Genomic DNA, 16,157 nt, shown 5'->3' on the forward strand with positions numbered 1-16,157 from the left:
GGACAGATGGCTGAAACGGATAGAAAAAGACGCAGCTTAATGTGGACGTAGAGTTTTAATGTGCCGACTCGGCTCGTCAAAGCGTCGCTGCAAGGCGACATCGGGCGCTTTTCGTCGTCTTCTTCTGTTTTTCTCCTCTGTATGTCCGTCAAACATGAGTCAGAGTCTGCGTTCCAGTCTGCAGAGTCACAGTCGATGCCTGTTAGACTCTCTGGAACTCCATGTCTGAACCACAAGGCTCAGTTTTTATGTCTGTGGTGGTAGTAGAGAAACAGACACAGACAGACCGACAGACTGTTGCCGTGGCGACCTGGCAGCTCAAAGTGTAGCTGTGCAGGTAGGTCATGTCCAGACATGACAACATGCACGTCTGCACACCTCGGAGTGTTTTTCCTGTGAGCTTAAAGAGCGAGGAGAGTATGTAAAAGAAATAAGGGTTAAGGAATGAAGGAGATGAGGGAGGAGAGAAGGGAGAGAGGGATTAAAGGAGGACTGGAGATAAACAGAAGAAGGCAGTTAAGGTGGACTGATAAGCGAGGGATGAACAGAGCTGCATGAGAAGGCAAAGGGATGTAGGGATTAAGACTTCTCCTATCTGTCTGACCCCTTCACTTCTGTGTTCCTTTGTTAAACCTTGTAAAGAATATTGTCTCTGTCTGATAAAGCTGAATTGCTCAAATGAATCAACTAGCCAAGTGTTTGCTGGCACCGGCTCCTTTAATGTGCTCATTTTCTGCCTTTTCTCTGTTTTATATGACTATAAACTGATTATCGATACTGGCATTTTACAGACAAGGAAATTTAATCTGAAAATATCGGCAGATGTTGAAAATAATCGTTAGTTGTTGTCCAACATGGAGGATTATTAGAGTCTGTTAGCTGGAATAATTAAATATTTTTCTTTGCGATTCATAATTTGTATTATTTTCCTCAAGTGTACATCCAAGATTCCCAATGATGCAATATGCGTATAAAAAAAAGAGAAAGAAGACTAAAAAAACACGGAAGAAAGGGGGGAAAATAGAGAATAAGTATGAACAAAAAGAAAGCAGAGAGAAAAACTAATGAAATGAATTGGTAAAGTAAAATGTAGTGTTAAAATAGTCATAAAATCATGCCCAAGCATTAACGATAGAAGACAAATGAATAAAATGAGGCACACGGTTCTAATAACAACCTGTAAGAATACAATGAGGTTAAACCAATAGAATTAAATGAATTACAGTTAAAGGAAGGGTTGGTAGTGCTGTTCAAATCCATTTTTGTTATATTAGTTGAAATTCTCATTACATCCTGACAGCAATCAATAAATCAAATGCTCTGACAAATAAAGAAAATAGTCCGGTATTGGTAGGTGTCGCTGTATTGTAATAAGCCCGTCCAATCATTTCATTTGGCCCAAATGAAATGATTGGACGGGTTAGTTGCCTGCCTGCACACACTCACACTAGGGCTGGGCAATATTTAGACCTTATATCGATATAAGATCTAAGATCTCATCTTAGATTTTGGATATGGTAATGTGGTATAAGTGTTGTCTTTTCCTGGTTTTAACGGCTGCATACAGTAAAGTGATGTCACTCTCTGAACTTAGCAGACTGTTCTAGTTGTTTTATTATTTGCCTTTACCCACTTAGTCATTGTATCCACATTACTGATGATTATTTATCAAAGATTTGATTGTGTAAATAGTTTGTATAAACCCCAATAGTGAACCCTACAATATCGTCGCAATATCGATATCGAGGTATTGGGTCAAAAAATCTAATGATATTTGATTTTCTCCATATCGCCCAGCCCCAACTCAAACATACAGTCTTCCATAAGCTGCTAGCGTGACAGCTGTGAGTAGTAACTATAGCCATGTTCGTTGTTTATGTTCATTGTGATCGTTTTGGGGGAGTGGCTTTGGAGGGAGGCCTGAAGGGAAAGACTGTCAGCCGACTAGATTTAGAGACTTTTGGAGCTCGTGCTGCTAGCAAATTTCATTGGAAAAGAATTGGCAACACTGGACTGGGTTTTTCAGTTAGATTATTTTTATAAATCTAGCGTACTCTTGATAGTTTCTCAACATTACCGACCCTGCCTTAAAAATGTAAAGGGGGAAGGGGAATTCCCGTTTACCTGCGTGCTGTGACCTCTGACCCCTGATCTGCCTAAAATGTAAAGATTATGACGGGACACACTCCCAGTTGTTGGTGCAGTATAAATAGCCTGTGGTCCTTATATGGACCTCCTCCCCCTCCTGTTGTTCTGCTGATAGAGGAGGAATGTTTCACCTCCAGCAGGAGGAGTCACTGATAAATCTAACCTGAAGTCTGTTCTCCCAGCTCTCCACTCTGCCCCCAGAGTCCTTAAGCCCTGAAGACAAGTCAAGTCAGAGGGTAGAGCAGGTCGTCCACTAATCGGAAGGTCGGTGGTTCGATCCCCGGCTGCTCCGGTCACATGTTGATGTGTGAATGAGTATTTAGATGAGATCCTGATGGGCAGGTTGACTCCTTGCACGGCAGCCACTGCCATCAGTGTATGAATGTGTGTGTGAATGGGTGAATGCTGACATGTAACGTAAAGCGCTTTGAGTGGTCGGAAGACTAGAAAAGCTCTATATAAATGCAAGTCCATTTACCATTGTATAGCCCAAAATCACACATCACAAATTTGCCTCAGGGGGCTTTACAATCTGTATAGAATATGACACCCTCTGTCCTTTACAGTGTGACCCTCTCATCAGATAAGTGAGAGCCCCCCCCCCCCCCAAAAAAAAAAAAAATTTTAACAGGGAAAAAGAAAAAATGGAAAAAATCTCAGGAAGAGCAACAGAGGAGGGATCCCCCTTCCAGGATGGACAGACGTGCAATAGATGTCATGTGTACAGAGTAACAACATAATGAAAATACAATATAGACAATCCATATGACAAAAATTAATACATATAATGTGAACATACTGTATGTGAGAAGGTGGATCCAGGAGGATGTCAAGCAGCTTCCCTGAACCCTCAGGGACTAGACTGACGTCACCTGGTAAATGGTTGAGTGTGAGAGGCTGCGAGGGCTTGAAATGGCATAAATATTAATGGGACAGCACTTTACGGCGACATATCAAGTTACCTTGACAAAGCCAATTGTGGGTTTTTATTTTAGGTTTTTGCTGCCTACGTGAACGTCTTCCGGGCTCTCGCCTTACGAGACTAGATCATGTTCCTGTGTAAATTTGAATATGCCTGACTGAACACCCATGTGCCGTCCTCTGTTTACCTTTTTTTATTTACGCCTCCGGGTTTCCCATGGTAACCGTGGTAACCCTGTGTTTAACGTCACAATGCTATGAATTGTGGGTAATTCCCTCAGGCAAAGTCTGCAGAAATGTGGACTTACGGAAAGTGTTTGTGAAATGATAGTGAAAATGTCTGCGAGGTAGGGCTGTCAGGATATACATTTTTCTCAATACGATCATCACGGCAAAAAATATCACGATAACGACATTATCGCGATATCATTGGAAAAATTACGCAATCACTTAAAATACATCTTTAACTTTATTTGGTCCAACGTTTGTTTGTTTTCTTTCCAAAACAACAGATAGCAGTGTGTTTTACATGTCAGAGAGAGTGTCTGAACTGAATAAACATATAGAAGAGAATAAACAGGCTGAGCTGACCTGCTCCTTTCTCCCTCCCTGATGATTTCTCACATTTCTTGGATGCTGCTGCCTGACCACAAGAAAAGTACCAGCTGTCACTGTCTTGTTGAACAGACCTCAATTAAGTTAGCTAACTTTACTTAGCACATAAATTAGCTAGCTAGCTAACATAGTCATTCACTATCACCGGCGGGGTCCGAGCTAGCCAACACCACCCAGCTCCAGCTGGCTAGCTCACATAGTCATTCACTAACCAAGATATGCTAACGTTGTGCTCCTAGAACTCAACTGACATGTTTAGCTATGCTAACATTACAACTTCCTCGCTCTACAGTGTCATGTTTGAAGTATTGCCTCCTTTGGCTACTGTAGCTCCACATTCCCTGCACACTGGAGCGGTATCAAGAAACACTTTGTTTTTCTTGTGCAACCCGAAGAATTTAGAGTTTACGTTTTTAGCAGGGCGATAAAGTATCGCCTTTTCATTCGTCGCCATTTTGACATAATCACGAAGACGAGACGTGCACTTGCTTGTGGTGTGTTTACTTTATAGTCTGTTTGTGGCGCACGTGTATGACGTCATGTCTGCGGCAAGCTTTTATTTACTGCGTGCGGGAGAACACAAAAGAGAAATAGCTAAACCAAGAGCTAAATGCCGTTGTTGTTGTTAAACCCGATATATCGTGGCTGGATTATTTACACGATATTACTATTTTCATGTTTTTAATACCGCGACACCCCTACCTCAAGGACTTGGCGATTTGACGGCGGGACAGCCCTAACCCCTCATGGACTTTGCGGGAATGCACCTCAAAGTCTGTGAATCTGTGTGGACATTGGGATTGGGCTCTGGACTTGAATTTGAATTAAGATTATTAAATTAGATAAGATTGTGTCTCCTTATTTTCCAGTAATATTTGAAGAATGAAGTCTCTTTCTTCATTTGAAACATTCAATAAAATACACAGACACTTTTGTTGTTTGTTTGTTTAAACCTCAGTCTGACTCTATTCCTGTTTCCCCTTCCAGCTGCAGGTCAGAACCCGGACCACGTCCTGCAGGGGACAGGGGTGAAACCCGAGGCTCGGCGGCCCGGTGAGGACTCGACCATTCCACCCGAGGACGCCGCCCGTTTCCTCACCTGCTACTGTTCCGGACACTGTCCAGAGGACGCCACCAACAATACCTGCCAGTGAGTAGAGACAGCAGAGAAGAATACCGTAAACCCATGGTAGAAAGGGTGATGAAATCTTACTAAAGGCCCCAAAACAGTCCAGTCGAGCCCTGAGGACAGTAGAATAGCAGCTGATCAGCCATAAAAGTTTAAAATCGTTGTTATTGATCCATATGACTGATCTGTGTGTCTCCTCAGGACCAACGGTCAGTGCTTCGCCATCATCGAGGAGGATGAGCAAGGCGAGGCCATTCTCACCTCTGGCTGCATGAAGTATGAAGGCTCACACTTCCAGTGCAAGGTACACACACACACACACACACACACACACACGTATATGTTTACTTACACAGAAAAAACAACAAGATTTATACATTTTATTCAAGGTCGACATATAACAAGTCAACTTAATAGTTCAGCTTTGATTCATCTGCAACTGAAGTGTCAGTTTCTTACCTCAACATTTTTTTCTCAGAAACAGAATTGAGTCATTCGTTTAACAGGGTTCCTACGCAGTATGGAAAAGTATGGAATTTGTTTTATGTAATTTCCAGGTCTGGAAAAGTATGGAAAAAAGAAGAGAGATAATGGAAAAAAACGGTTCTGTTTCTAGACTGTTGCCCCTATTCTGTTTTCTAAAATATGAAATTCAGAATTTCTAAAAGTAAATTGATCATACGAGCAGAGTGTTTTTCGTGGCGTTTGGAGCAGCCAGTGCAGCCAAAATGTTTATTACTACTGTGTGACTGAGCGCGGGCCAGAGCAAGCTTGATGTCGTCGAAAGCAAGGCAAGAAGTAGGCTATGGCGTGCGACTGAACGCACACTCCTACGCAGAGCTGCCTCTACGCCTGTACGCCACGGCCAACGCGTCCATATTGCCAAACTAGGCAGTTGCATAGGGTGGCACTATGGCAAGGGCAGCGAAATGTGGGCCAAGTTTTGATTCTAAGCAAAATAACAATAATAATATAGAAATAAAAAGTAACCAATAGCAGTAACTAGGGATGTCACAATACCAGAAATCTAGTAGTCGATACCAATAGCAGGGGAATTTCCACGATTCTCGATACCAAATTTGATACCACAGTAAAAAAAAAAATCCCATGTAATGTGTACATGTGTCTATATATATATCTATATATATATATAGACACATAGAGATATATATCTATATCTATATATAGGTAGATATAGATATAGATATAGATATATAGATATATCTATATCTCCTCAGATTGCAAGTAGTAGTTTAAATTCACTGACATGGTGACATTTCATTGGGTATAGGCTACCGGAGGTGGGACCAAGTCATTGTTTTGCAAGTCACAAGTAAGTTTCTAGTCTGTGACTCAAGTCCCAACTCAGGTCTCCAGTCCTAAACAAGCCATATGAGCTCTTCACCAAATGTAACGTAATTTTAACAGCAGAGTAACTGGATCCATCTGGTGCTCAGTAACATAACGTTAGTTCTTCATGCTTTTCTCCTGAAACTTGATTGGATGCTGTTGGATTGGTTCAAACTAAGTCGTTCTGGTGTGTAAGATAATCAAATGCAAGTCCCAATAACATTCACCGGAAATACAGAGTCCAGAGTTCAATAAAAAAAAAACATTTTTCAGAGATTTAACAATAAGCAACGAAAGATAGAAATTCAGTTTGTTCAGTTCAGTTTTTTTCCACACGAGTGAATCCTCTTCTCGAACATAGAGGATCTCTGCATCGCCGGATCTCGCTGCTGCATGGCGCTTGTGTGTGTGTGTGTGTGTGTGTGTGTGTGTGTGTGTGTGTGTGTGTGTGTGTGTGTGTGTGTGTATCAAAGACAGAGAGCAGAGGACAGAATCAGCCGCATTTGGCGCTTGGTGGGTGGTAACTTCGGACCCTGCAGGCATCGTACGGTACCGTCGGTACTGTAGAAAAAGAGTACCGTCACATTTTTAGAAATTTGGCATTGACTTGGTACTGAAGTATCGGTTCTTGCGACATCCCTAGCAGTAACTGCAGGCTGACAGCGCAGAGTCAGAGTGGGCCAATCTAATACTTTCAATATTAAGGGGGGAGACAAGCGGCCCCTCCCAATTTGGACTGATCCTAATTTTTGTTGAAATCTGATTGGCTCATCGTGAACGTGACAAACTGGGACTAGTGTTCCAACTCACATCAGTTTACCTGGCCGTTCTTGTTTTGATTCAGTGCAGTGGTGACGAGCTGATACAAACTGTCATCCACTATGTCTTGAAGGTCTCCAGCATCATCAGATTCTCTTTATACCGCAAAAACTGTATTAATGTTAAAATTACTGCCCACATTGAGATGGAGGCCTCTCCATCTAGGGCTGTGAACTGAACGGCCACAATGGGTAAACGCAGGTTTTCTCCGGGCCGGCTTGACAATCCCAAATACAAAGCCTGGTTGCTGAACAATTCCAAATGGGAAAAGAGAGCTGGATGCAAACTTTGTGTAAAATCTTGTCCCAGCCTCCTCCCCGAGTCACAAAGTCAATATGGTCTAAAGAAATCTACCGAGAAGACTGGAAACTTGAGTCTGGAAAAGTCTGGAATTTGGAAATGGAAAATATGAAGGGACCTTGGTTTAACTAAATAATGTTGCGGCATCTGCTGTTTAATTAATCTTAAGGCTTTTACATTTTAAAACCGTCCTTGTGCTGAAAGTTAAACTACGTCTAAAAATACTCCGACCTCTGAGTAGAGAGTAATTTATGAAGCTGACTTTGAGAACAAGGACCATTCTTACAAGACATGGACGCCATGATGAGTACGATCTACGCACGGTTGGACAACCCAGTGAAGTTTGAGAAGTCTCACGGCGTCAATACCACCCTGGATACTGAGATCGTCCCAAAGTCTGACCGTAAGGAGGAGGAGGAGGAGGAGACTCGCACATCCTTATTGTGGAGGGCTTTCTGCTTTACACCTACGAACCTTTGATCGACGTGCTGAACCAACGTTACTTTATTTCCATCCCATATGAAGAATGCAAAAAGAGGAGGTGCTCTAGGAACTACACGATGCCAGACCCCCCCGGCCTCTTCGATGGCCACATCTGGCCCATGTATTTGAAACACAAGAACATCGTCGTGCGACGTTTCTATTTTATGATATTCTCAGCCATAAAAAGGGAAATTCTGATATGATGATGTGATGTAATTCTCTGATAATAGTTGTGATTTATAATATGTTTTTAAAAATGTTTTGCCAAAATGTTATCTTTTAATGAGCTCACAGCGCTCTGAATATATGTTTGTCTCTGCCTGAACGACATCTCCGGGCAACTCCTAACTGGTTAAGATTCCTCTGCAGCTCTCTGAAGTTTTGGCAGAGAAAGAGGTCATTTCCCAAAAAAAAGGAAAAGGTGTCTTGTAGGTCTAAAAGTAGAACCAAATTTGTGTCACTCTGAGACTTTTGACCAGTTAAGAGTGATCTCCTCCTCCGAGACACTTGATAAATACGAACTCTGGTCTGTTCCTGTCAGGTGTGAGACAGATGACGTGGCAGGAGGTTTCATTGATTGACCGTATGATTGCTTTGATTGACAGGACTCTCCCAATGCTCAGACCAGGAGGACAATCGAGTGCTGCAACACTGACCTCTGCAACAGAGACTTACAGCCCACCCTCCCCCCTCAGGCCCCCGCCGGTAACATTCACACTCCTCACAGTGGAGAGATTCAGGTGTTTATCAGGTGAATGTCGACCTGAGTTTAACCTCCAGTGTTTTGTCTTCCAGAAGGCAGCCCCCACTGGCTGGCCTTCCTCATCTCCATGACGGTCTGCTGCTGCACTCTGATCTGTGTCACCGTGGTCTGTTACTACAGGTAGGACATCATCCTCAGCACCTCATAGACCTAAAAGGATCTCAAGGCCTTGAATATCATCATTTCAACACTTGTATGCCATGCAACCTTTAATAAAGAAGACTGTTTACCTGTGGTCACTCAGGTAGAAGTGACTTGTTGTAATACAGCAGATTAAACTCTCTGTTATTCTGCATTTAGAAATGTAATTCCGTGTGTGTGTGTGTCAGGTATAAATGGCAGAGTGAGCGTCAGCGGTATCACAAGGATCTGGAGCAGGAGGTCTTCATTCCTGTTGGAGAGTCACTCAAAGACCTCATCCACCAATCACAGAGCTCCGGCAGTGGCTCCGGGCTCCCCCTGCTGGTAAGGACACAGTACTGCACCTGGAGGACACACACATACACATTAATTACATAAAACTACACACATATTAGGGATGGGTATTTCAAGCAAAATATGATTCTATAATCGCTGTGAACTATTTGACCATTCTTCGAAGATCGCCACCCTCCTCTGAGAGACAGTGGGGCAAACAGTGTGTAGAACCGGTACATTTTCAAATCAGATGCGATGATCGAGGGTTTATTTTATTTCCACCAAATTGTTGGATCTGTGGAAAGATTAACCAAGACAGTTTTTGTGAGTTTTTATAAGTGAGGTTTTTTTTTTAATAATTTAATGATTTTTCAAATCATGACCCATCCCCAACACATATTAATGCACATTATAAATTGAATACATCTCAAATACTTCTGTGTTGAGAACTGCAGAAAAACTTCTGATCAATTCAAAATTAGAAGAAAAAAGTGTCCATCTGTATTAGGGCTGAGACGATACGCTGATCTACCGACTCGATACTATCACGATAAATGGGTACCGATTTGATATGTATTCGGATTCGACATTATGATTTATTGTGATTTTTGTTAACTTTTTTAACACTAGACCATGGGAAAAAGTTGAATCATGCACTTCTAGGGACTTTTATTTTGGAAAATATCTAAATTAATCCAGTAAAAATGTTTGATTTTCAGCATGTCTGTAGTCAGAGATGTCCTGAAGTCAAATATATCAGGATCATTGTCAGGAATTAAAAAATAAAGACATTTCCCTCACAGATTAGTGGTATTTTCTTTTTAATTTATAAGGGACATGTAATGTTTTAAACTACTGGTCAATATAATCCAATCGCTTCGGCTTTGTTTTGGTCTTGAAACGGATGTCATGTTACTCAGACTACAACAATAAAAGGTAGCTTCCTTCTACCTCCACATAGACTCAAGTGAAACCATTATATTGATTCTGGCATTAAAAAATCTAAAATTGTAAAAAAAATTGACTAAATTTTTTTCACCCACCCAACATTTTATCCAAGTTTCGACTCTAAAGTTAAACTTGATCACTCTATCGCGCAAACACAAATATAAACACAGCTTCTGTGGTAGTTTCCGTTCCAATACGTAGGTGTCTCCAGGAGCACATTTTCCAACAATGACACACACAGACTCACTAGATGAAAACAATACCAGCGTCGCTGTCGCAGCTGGTAACAATATTAATAACACTTCCACTCATCATTAAACCTCCTCTCTCTCTCTCCCCACTGTTTGTCTTCCTCTCTTTCCCGCTCAGGTGCAACGGACCATTGCCAAGCAGATCCAGATGGTGCGTCAGATCGGTAAGGGGAGGTACGGCGAGGTGTGGCTGGGCCGCTGGAGGGGAGAGAAGGTCGCTGTCAAAGTCTTCTTCACCCGAGAGGAAGCCAGCTGGTTCAGAGAGACGGAGATCTACCAGACGGTCCTGATGAGACACGAAAACATCCTCGGTACCAAATCACATCCATCTCTTATATTTCACCTTTATGAATCTAGACTGATTTGAAACATTTTGAAACTTTCCTTTGATTGGAAACATCAGCATGAAAATGTGAACGGTGATCTCGAAGCCCCAGACGAAGACTGCAGGACTCCAGGACCGATCAATACCTCGATTGATTTTTAATTTGGTTGATGATTTAAACTAATGATGGCGAGCGTTGGCTGTCGTCTGTCAGACTGATGAGACACGACGGCGACACACTTTTAAACAGAGACAGACAGCGTTCTGATGTACTGTAGACGCAGTAATTCATTTAGAGAGGAAGTGTGTGTGTGTGTGTGTGTGTGTGTGTGTGTGTGTGTGTGTGTCTCTCCTACCATGACACAGGAAACTGGCCGTCCCTTTGATTTTCATACTTTACAGATTTGAATGGATCTGTTGGTAAATACTTTAGAAATTTTTTTTACTGAGCAGTTGGACATGCATGCTATAATAATAATAATAATTAGTAATGGGTACCGAAACCCAATATTAAACGGTTACTGGTGCTAAATTATTATTAGTATTGATAAGCTTTTTTCTTAACTTCACTCAGGAATATTATTTATTAGTTTATATAGTGATTTTGCTTTTGTTAAAATGACTGTTTCTGCTCTAAAACAACATTTAGTTATATTTAAAGTATAAATAAATTAAAATCCTGTTGTGAATTTATTCTTTTTTTAAGTATTATATTAAAAAGCAATCATTTATTTATGAAAAAGAACCGATAAGGAATACCGTTGAGAGTAGTAGAATTGATAAAATCCTAACAATACCCTTCCCTAATAATAATACACGTTATTTGTATAAAGCCTTTCATACATATAATGCAGCCTACGGTACTTTATATCAAATTGTACATACTACTGTGGACTAACTGGATCAAGTTTCTTGAAGTTTTTTTTACAACGTTCCCTCATCATTGGAGGTCTGACCTGTCAATCATCTCTCTCCGTCCTGCAGGCTTCATCGCGGCTGACATTAAAGGTACCGGCGCCTTCACGCAGCTCTTCCTCATCACCGACTACCACGAGAACGGCTCTCTGTACGACTACCTGAAGCTGACCACGCTGGACACGCAGACTCTTCTGCGGCTGGCGTACTCCGCCGCCTGCGGCCTCTGTCACCTGCACACCGAGATCTACGGCACGCAGGGCAAGCCGGCCATCGCCCACCGAGACCTGAAGAGCAAGAACATCCTGATCAAGAAGAACGGCGCCTGCTGCATCGCCGACCTCGGCCTCGCCGTCAAGTTCAACAGGTATGCTGTAGGGTCGCATTGTTAACACAGCACGTTGTTGCTTATTAGTTTTAGTTTTTAAATTTTAATTTGTGTAACCTGATAGCTTTGTTGTTGTTGTTGTTGATGTTTGTATTTGGGGTGTAGCGGTACACAGAAGTCACAGTTGGGTTCATACCCTGGTTTAGGAGTCCCGGTTTGGTGTGAGGTTGGTACAGCGGGAAAAAAAACAAAGCATGAGGATCTGTTTGTGCATTTTGCCCCCTGGCAACTTTTTAAAACTAATTTCATGATAAAAATAAGGAACATTTCAAACACTTCTGTATGAACACTGAACAAACACTTTCCCAGAAGGCAACAGGTCACAATATAGGCTCTAAAACTGAAAAGCATCTCTTATGCTGTGAATCATAAGATCCATGTTTGATGTGTTTCCATTCACATCACCTACAACGGTGAAGCGACGCCGACACACCGTCCTTATCTTATACACAACTCTCTCTCTGTTGCTGCTGTAGCTGAGCGGGAACCTGCAGTCGCCGTCTTCCAGCGCCGGTGTTTCATTTGCACTCGCCACAGTGTGACCGACTCGCCAATCGGCTTATTATGCTAACCGCAGCACATGTTTCTAACGGTGTACGGCTAAAAGTTTGGTTCAGCATCAATCCACATACCATGTGTTCTGTGTAGATCATCACAGATGTGTCACGCATAAATAAATAAAACAACATATTAGGGATGCACCGATACCAGTATCGGGAACTAGCAAAACGGCTCCGATACAACGGCACCGATACCACTTTACGGCGCTGCGCCCGACCCCACTGGGCCGGGATCCCACCTCAGCCGGCGCGCATCAGCCCTCACTTTCACTGCGCCACAGGGTTTTGCTTGCACCCTCTGACTCGCGCGTGCCTTAGACTACTTGGTCTGTGTTTCAAGACGGGTCGGGTGGGTCGCAGACACGCCACAGACCCCTGACGCCCCTCACACCCTCCAGCTGGCTGTTAACGAGGGTCTTTTGGCACAGAGAAGTACTGGTATCGGTACTCGGTATCGGCGAGTACCGATACAAGTTTAAATGTAAATACTTGTTCTTGTACTCGGTCTGAAAAAAAGTGGTATCGGTGCATCCCTACAACATATCAATGCCACATACTGTAAACAACCTTGTATTTAAAATCACATCTGTTTAATTCCTCACTGTGGAAATGATGAATAGATTATTCTTAAATTGCTCTTTAATGTGATTTTTATTGTGTTTTTATGACGTTTGATGTTAGACAGCAGAGACTCTGATCCACAACTATTTTCCAAAATAATATTCTCCCAAAATTCAAGATTGATTTCTCATAAAAGTGGAAACAGGTTATCTACGGCTCGTTTTTCACTTTTTATACAATAGGTAGTTTAAAGGTGTTTATTCTTAATATTATTAGAACTTGAATTCACCGTATAAACTACAGTGACCTCAGCATGTGACTGACAGCACTCTGGTCTGCGTTGCCGTAGTGACACTAACGAGGTGGACGTCCCTCTAAGCACCCGGGTGGGGACGAGGCGCTACATGGCCCCCGAGGTCCTGGACGAGAGCCTCAACAAGAACCACTTCCAGGCTTACATCATGGCCGACATGTACAGCTACGGCCTCGTCATCTGGGAGATGGCCAGACGCTGCGTCACCGGAGGTACACACACACACACACCAGTATTAACTAATACGATTAGTCGAATAACAGAAAATAAACTGACAACTATCAACCGTTTTTCAAGCAAAAACACCAAAAGTTTTCTGGTTTCAGCTTCTCAGATATGATTTTCTGTTTTTTGTTTGTCATAAATGACAGTAAATTGAATATTTTAAGGTTTGGACTGTTAGTCGGACAAAGCGAGCTAATTAAAGATGTTATGAAGCCAGTTTTCCACAGTTTATATAATATTTCACAAATTAAATGATTAATTGGGAATAAGCAACTTTATATTTTATTTAGGCAACTATATATATTATTTTCACTATCGATTAATCTCTCAAATATTAAAAGATTGTGAAAACATAACTTCTCAGAAGCCATGATGACTTTAATTTCCTTGTTTTGTCAGACCAAAAGGTCAAAAACTATTTTTTTAAACTAGATTTTTTATTTTCTCACATCACAAAGCATCAAATTGAAACCAGAGAATATTTGTTTTGTTTTTTCTTGAAAAATTACTGAAGACCTTTTTTGTCTGTAAAATGTCTATGAAATGTCTGTAAAATATATATGATGGTAAAATATCAAATATGCACATTTCAGAAGCTGAAACAATTATTTGATCATCAAAATAGTTGCAGATTAGTTTTCGTCAGACTAATCAATAGAGAGAATAATCGTTAGTTTCATCCCTAATTTAGTGTCACAACACATTTCTGTCATTTTCGGATATTCTGTGGTTTAATACTCAGCTGTGATTGGCCAGTGAAGATATTCTGTAGTTTAATACTCAGCTATGATTGGACAGTGAAGATATTCTGGGGTTTAATACTCAGCTGTGATTTGCCAGTGAAGATATTCTGTAGTTTAATACTCAGCTGTGATTGGACAGTGAAGATATTCTGGGGTTTAATACTCAGCTGTGATTTGCCAGTGAAGATATTCTGTAGTTTAATACTCAGCTGTGATTGGACAGTGAAGATATTTTGTAGTTTAATACTCAGCTGTGATTGGACAGTGAAGATATCTGCACAGAGCAGAAGTTCAGTCGGTTGTTTTATTGAATGAAGTGGCTCCACCTGCTGGTGAAAACATGTTACTGCAGACAGCTCAGGACCTCTATTTCCATCTTTAACAAAATAACATTAAAACATTAGTTTGGCAAACCTTTCTCACATATTAAGATATTTTATAAAATCAAAGGAATGACAACCCCGCCTTAAAGAAAACAATGTTATAATAATTGAAAGCATAACAGAAAACTGAGTTGACTGAATTTAGGAATAAACAAAGGTTCCTCCTTGTACAGCTGAAACTATTAGACTGTGAATAGATTAAGTTGATTAACAAAGAATTCATCAGCAACAATTTTTTTAATGTCAAAAATGAAACTAATATTTAAAACGAGCTGTTCTGAGCGTCTTGAATGTGACAGTTTCGGTCTTATTTGACAGTACTGAACCTCTTTGGAGTTTTGATGAAAACAAGATGTGAAGATGCCAAACTGAGCTCGGTGGACATTTATCTGACATTTTATCGACCAAACAATTAGCTGATTATTCGGCAATGTAAATCCAATAGTTTTGTTTTAATAAGTTTTGTAAACTTTACCTTTTTTTTTGATTTTTGTGAACAGAAGTATTTGTGTAAGAAACTGTATTTCTTCTCTCTGCTCAGGTATTGTGGAGGACTACCAGCTGCCGTATTATGAGATGGTGCCCTCTGACCCGTCTTATGAAGACATGCTGGAGGTGGTTTGCGTTAAAGGACTGCGGCCCACAGTGTCCAACCGCTGGAACAGTGACGAGGTGAGACTCGATATAGATTCATCTTCAAATGTCTCGTTTCTTCGATCAACACTCCAAAACCCCAAAATATGACCTTTATTGTGACATAAACAAGAGAAAAAAAACAGAATTTTCTTTAAAAATCAGTTGCAGATTATTTTTTTTTCGATCGATAATCGATTAACTCAACTAATTGTTGCAGTTCTACTTTGGTTTATGACCAAATATCTGCAAAACGAATGCCATCTCTTCAGCCTCAGCTGTACTTTGTGTTTACTGCTGATATATAACATCATTAGGGCGGTCAAAGTTAACGCCATAATAACGCCTTAACGCAAATTCACCACTAATATCTTTAATGCATTAACACAATCAATCTTTTGGAGGTTGTAACGGGCTTTTAAAGCTAGAGTGAAGATACTGGCATCATATGAAACTATAAAACCTGATGAACCCATCGGTACCAACCATGTCATACTAGCTTGTTATGAAGGAGGCTAAATAACGTTCCAACTATTCACAATTTTGGCAAAGAAAAACTGGCCATTTTCAAAAGGGTCTCTTGACCTCTGACCTCCAGATATGTGAATATAAATGGGTTCTATGGGTACCCACGAGTCTCCCCTTTACAGACATGCCCACTTAATGATAATCATATGCAGTTTGGGGCAAGTCATAGTCAAGTCAGCACACTGACACACTGACAGCTGTTGTTGCCTGTTGGGCTGCAGTTTGCCATGTTATGATTTGAACATATTGTTTTATGCTAAATGCAGTACCTGTGAGGGTTTCTGGATCAATATCTGTCATTGTTTTGTGTTGTTAATTGATTTCCAATAATAAATATATACATACATCTGCATAAAGCAGCATATTTGTCCACTCCCATGTTGATAAGAGTATTAAATACTTGACACATCTCCCTTTAAAGGTTCATTTTGAACAGATA

At 41.0% G+C, this 16,157-nt stretch overlaps 1 protein-coding gene across 3 annotated transcripts in view; it reads left to right on the plus strand.

Moving 5' to 3' along the window:
* The window catches only part of LOC141773452 (bone morphogenetic protein receptor type-1A-like), an 83,551-nt gene that overhangs the window by 62,528 nt on the left and 4,866 nt on the right, over positions 1-16,157 (plus strand). For 2 of the 3 annotated variants that reach the window (XM_074645323.1, XM_074645322.1), the window contains 9 exons: positions 4,672-4,834; positions 5,015-5,117; positions 8,371-8,470; positions 8,561-8,648; positions 8,858-8,993; positions 10,263-10,455; positions 11,454-11,751; positions 13,243-13,418; positions 15,099-15,229. In XM_074645323.1, coding sequence (XP_074501424.1) covers positions 4,672-4,834; positions 5,015-5,117; positions 8,371-8,470; positions 8,561-8,648; positions 8,858-8,993; positions 10,263-10,455; positions 11,454-11,751; positions 13,243-13,418; positions 15,099-15,229 — 1,388 coding nt within the window. The remainder of the gene's footprint in view (positions 1-4,671; positions 4,835-5,014; positions 5,118-8,370; positions 8,471-8,560; positions 8,649-8,857; positions 8,994-10,262; positions 10,456-11,453; positions 11,752-13,242; positions 13,419-15,098; positions 15,230-16,157) is intronic. The other variant, XM_074645324.1, reaches the window with a different exon arrangement.

The sequence above is a fragment of the Sebastes fasciatus genome, chromosome 9 (genome assembly GCF_043250625.1).
Source record: "Sebastes fasciatus isolate fSebFas1 chromosome 9, fSebFas1.pri, whole genome shotgun sequence".
Taxonomy (NCBI): Eukaryota; Metazoa; Chordata; class Actinopteri; order Perciformes; family Sebastidae; genus Sebastes; species Sebastes fasciatus.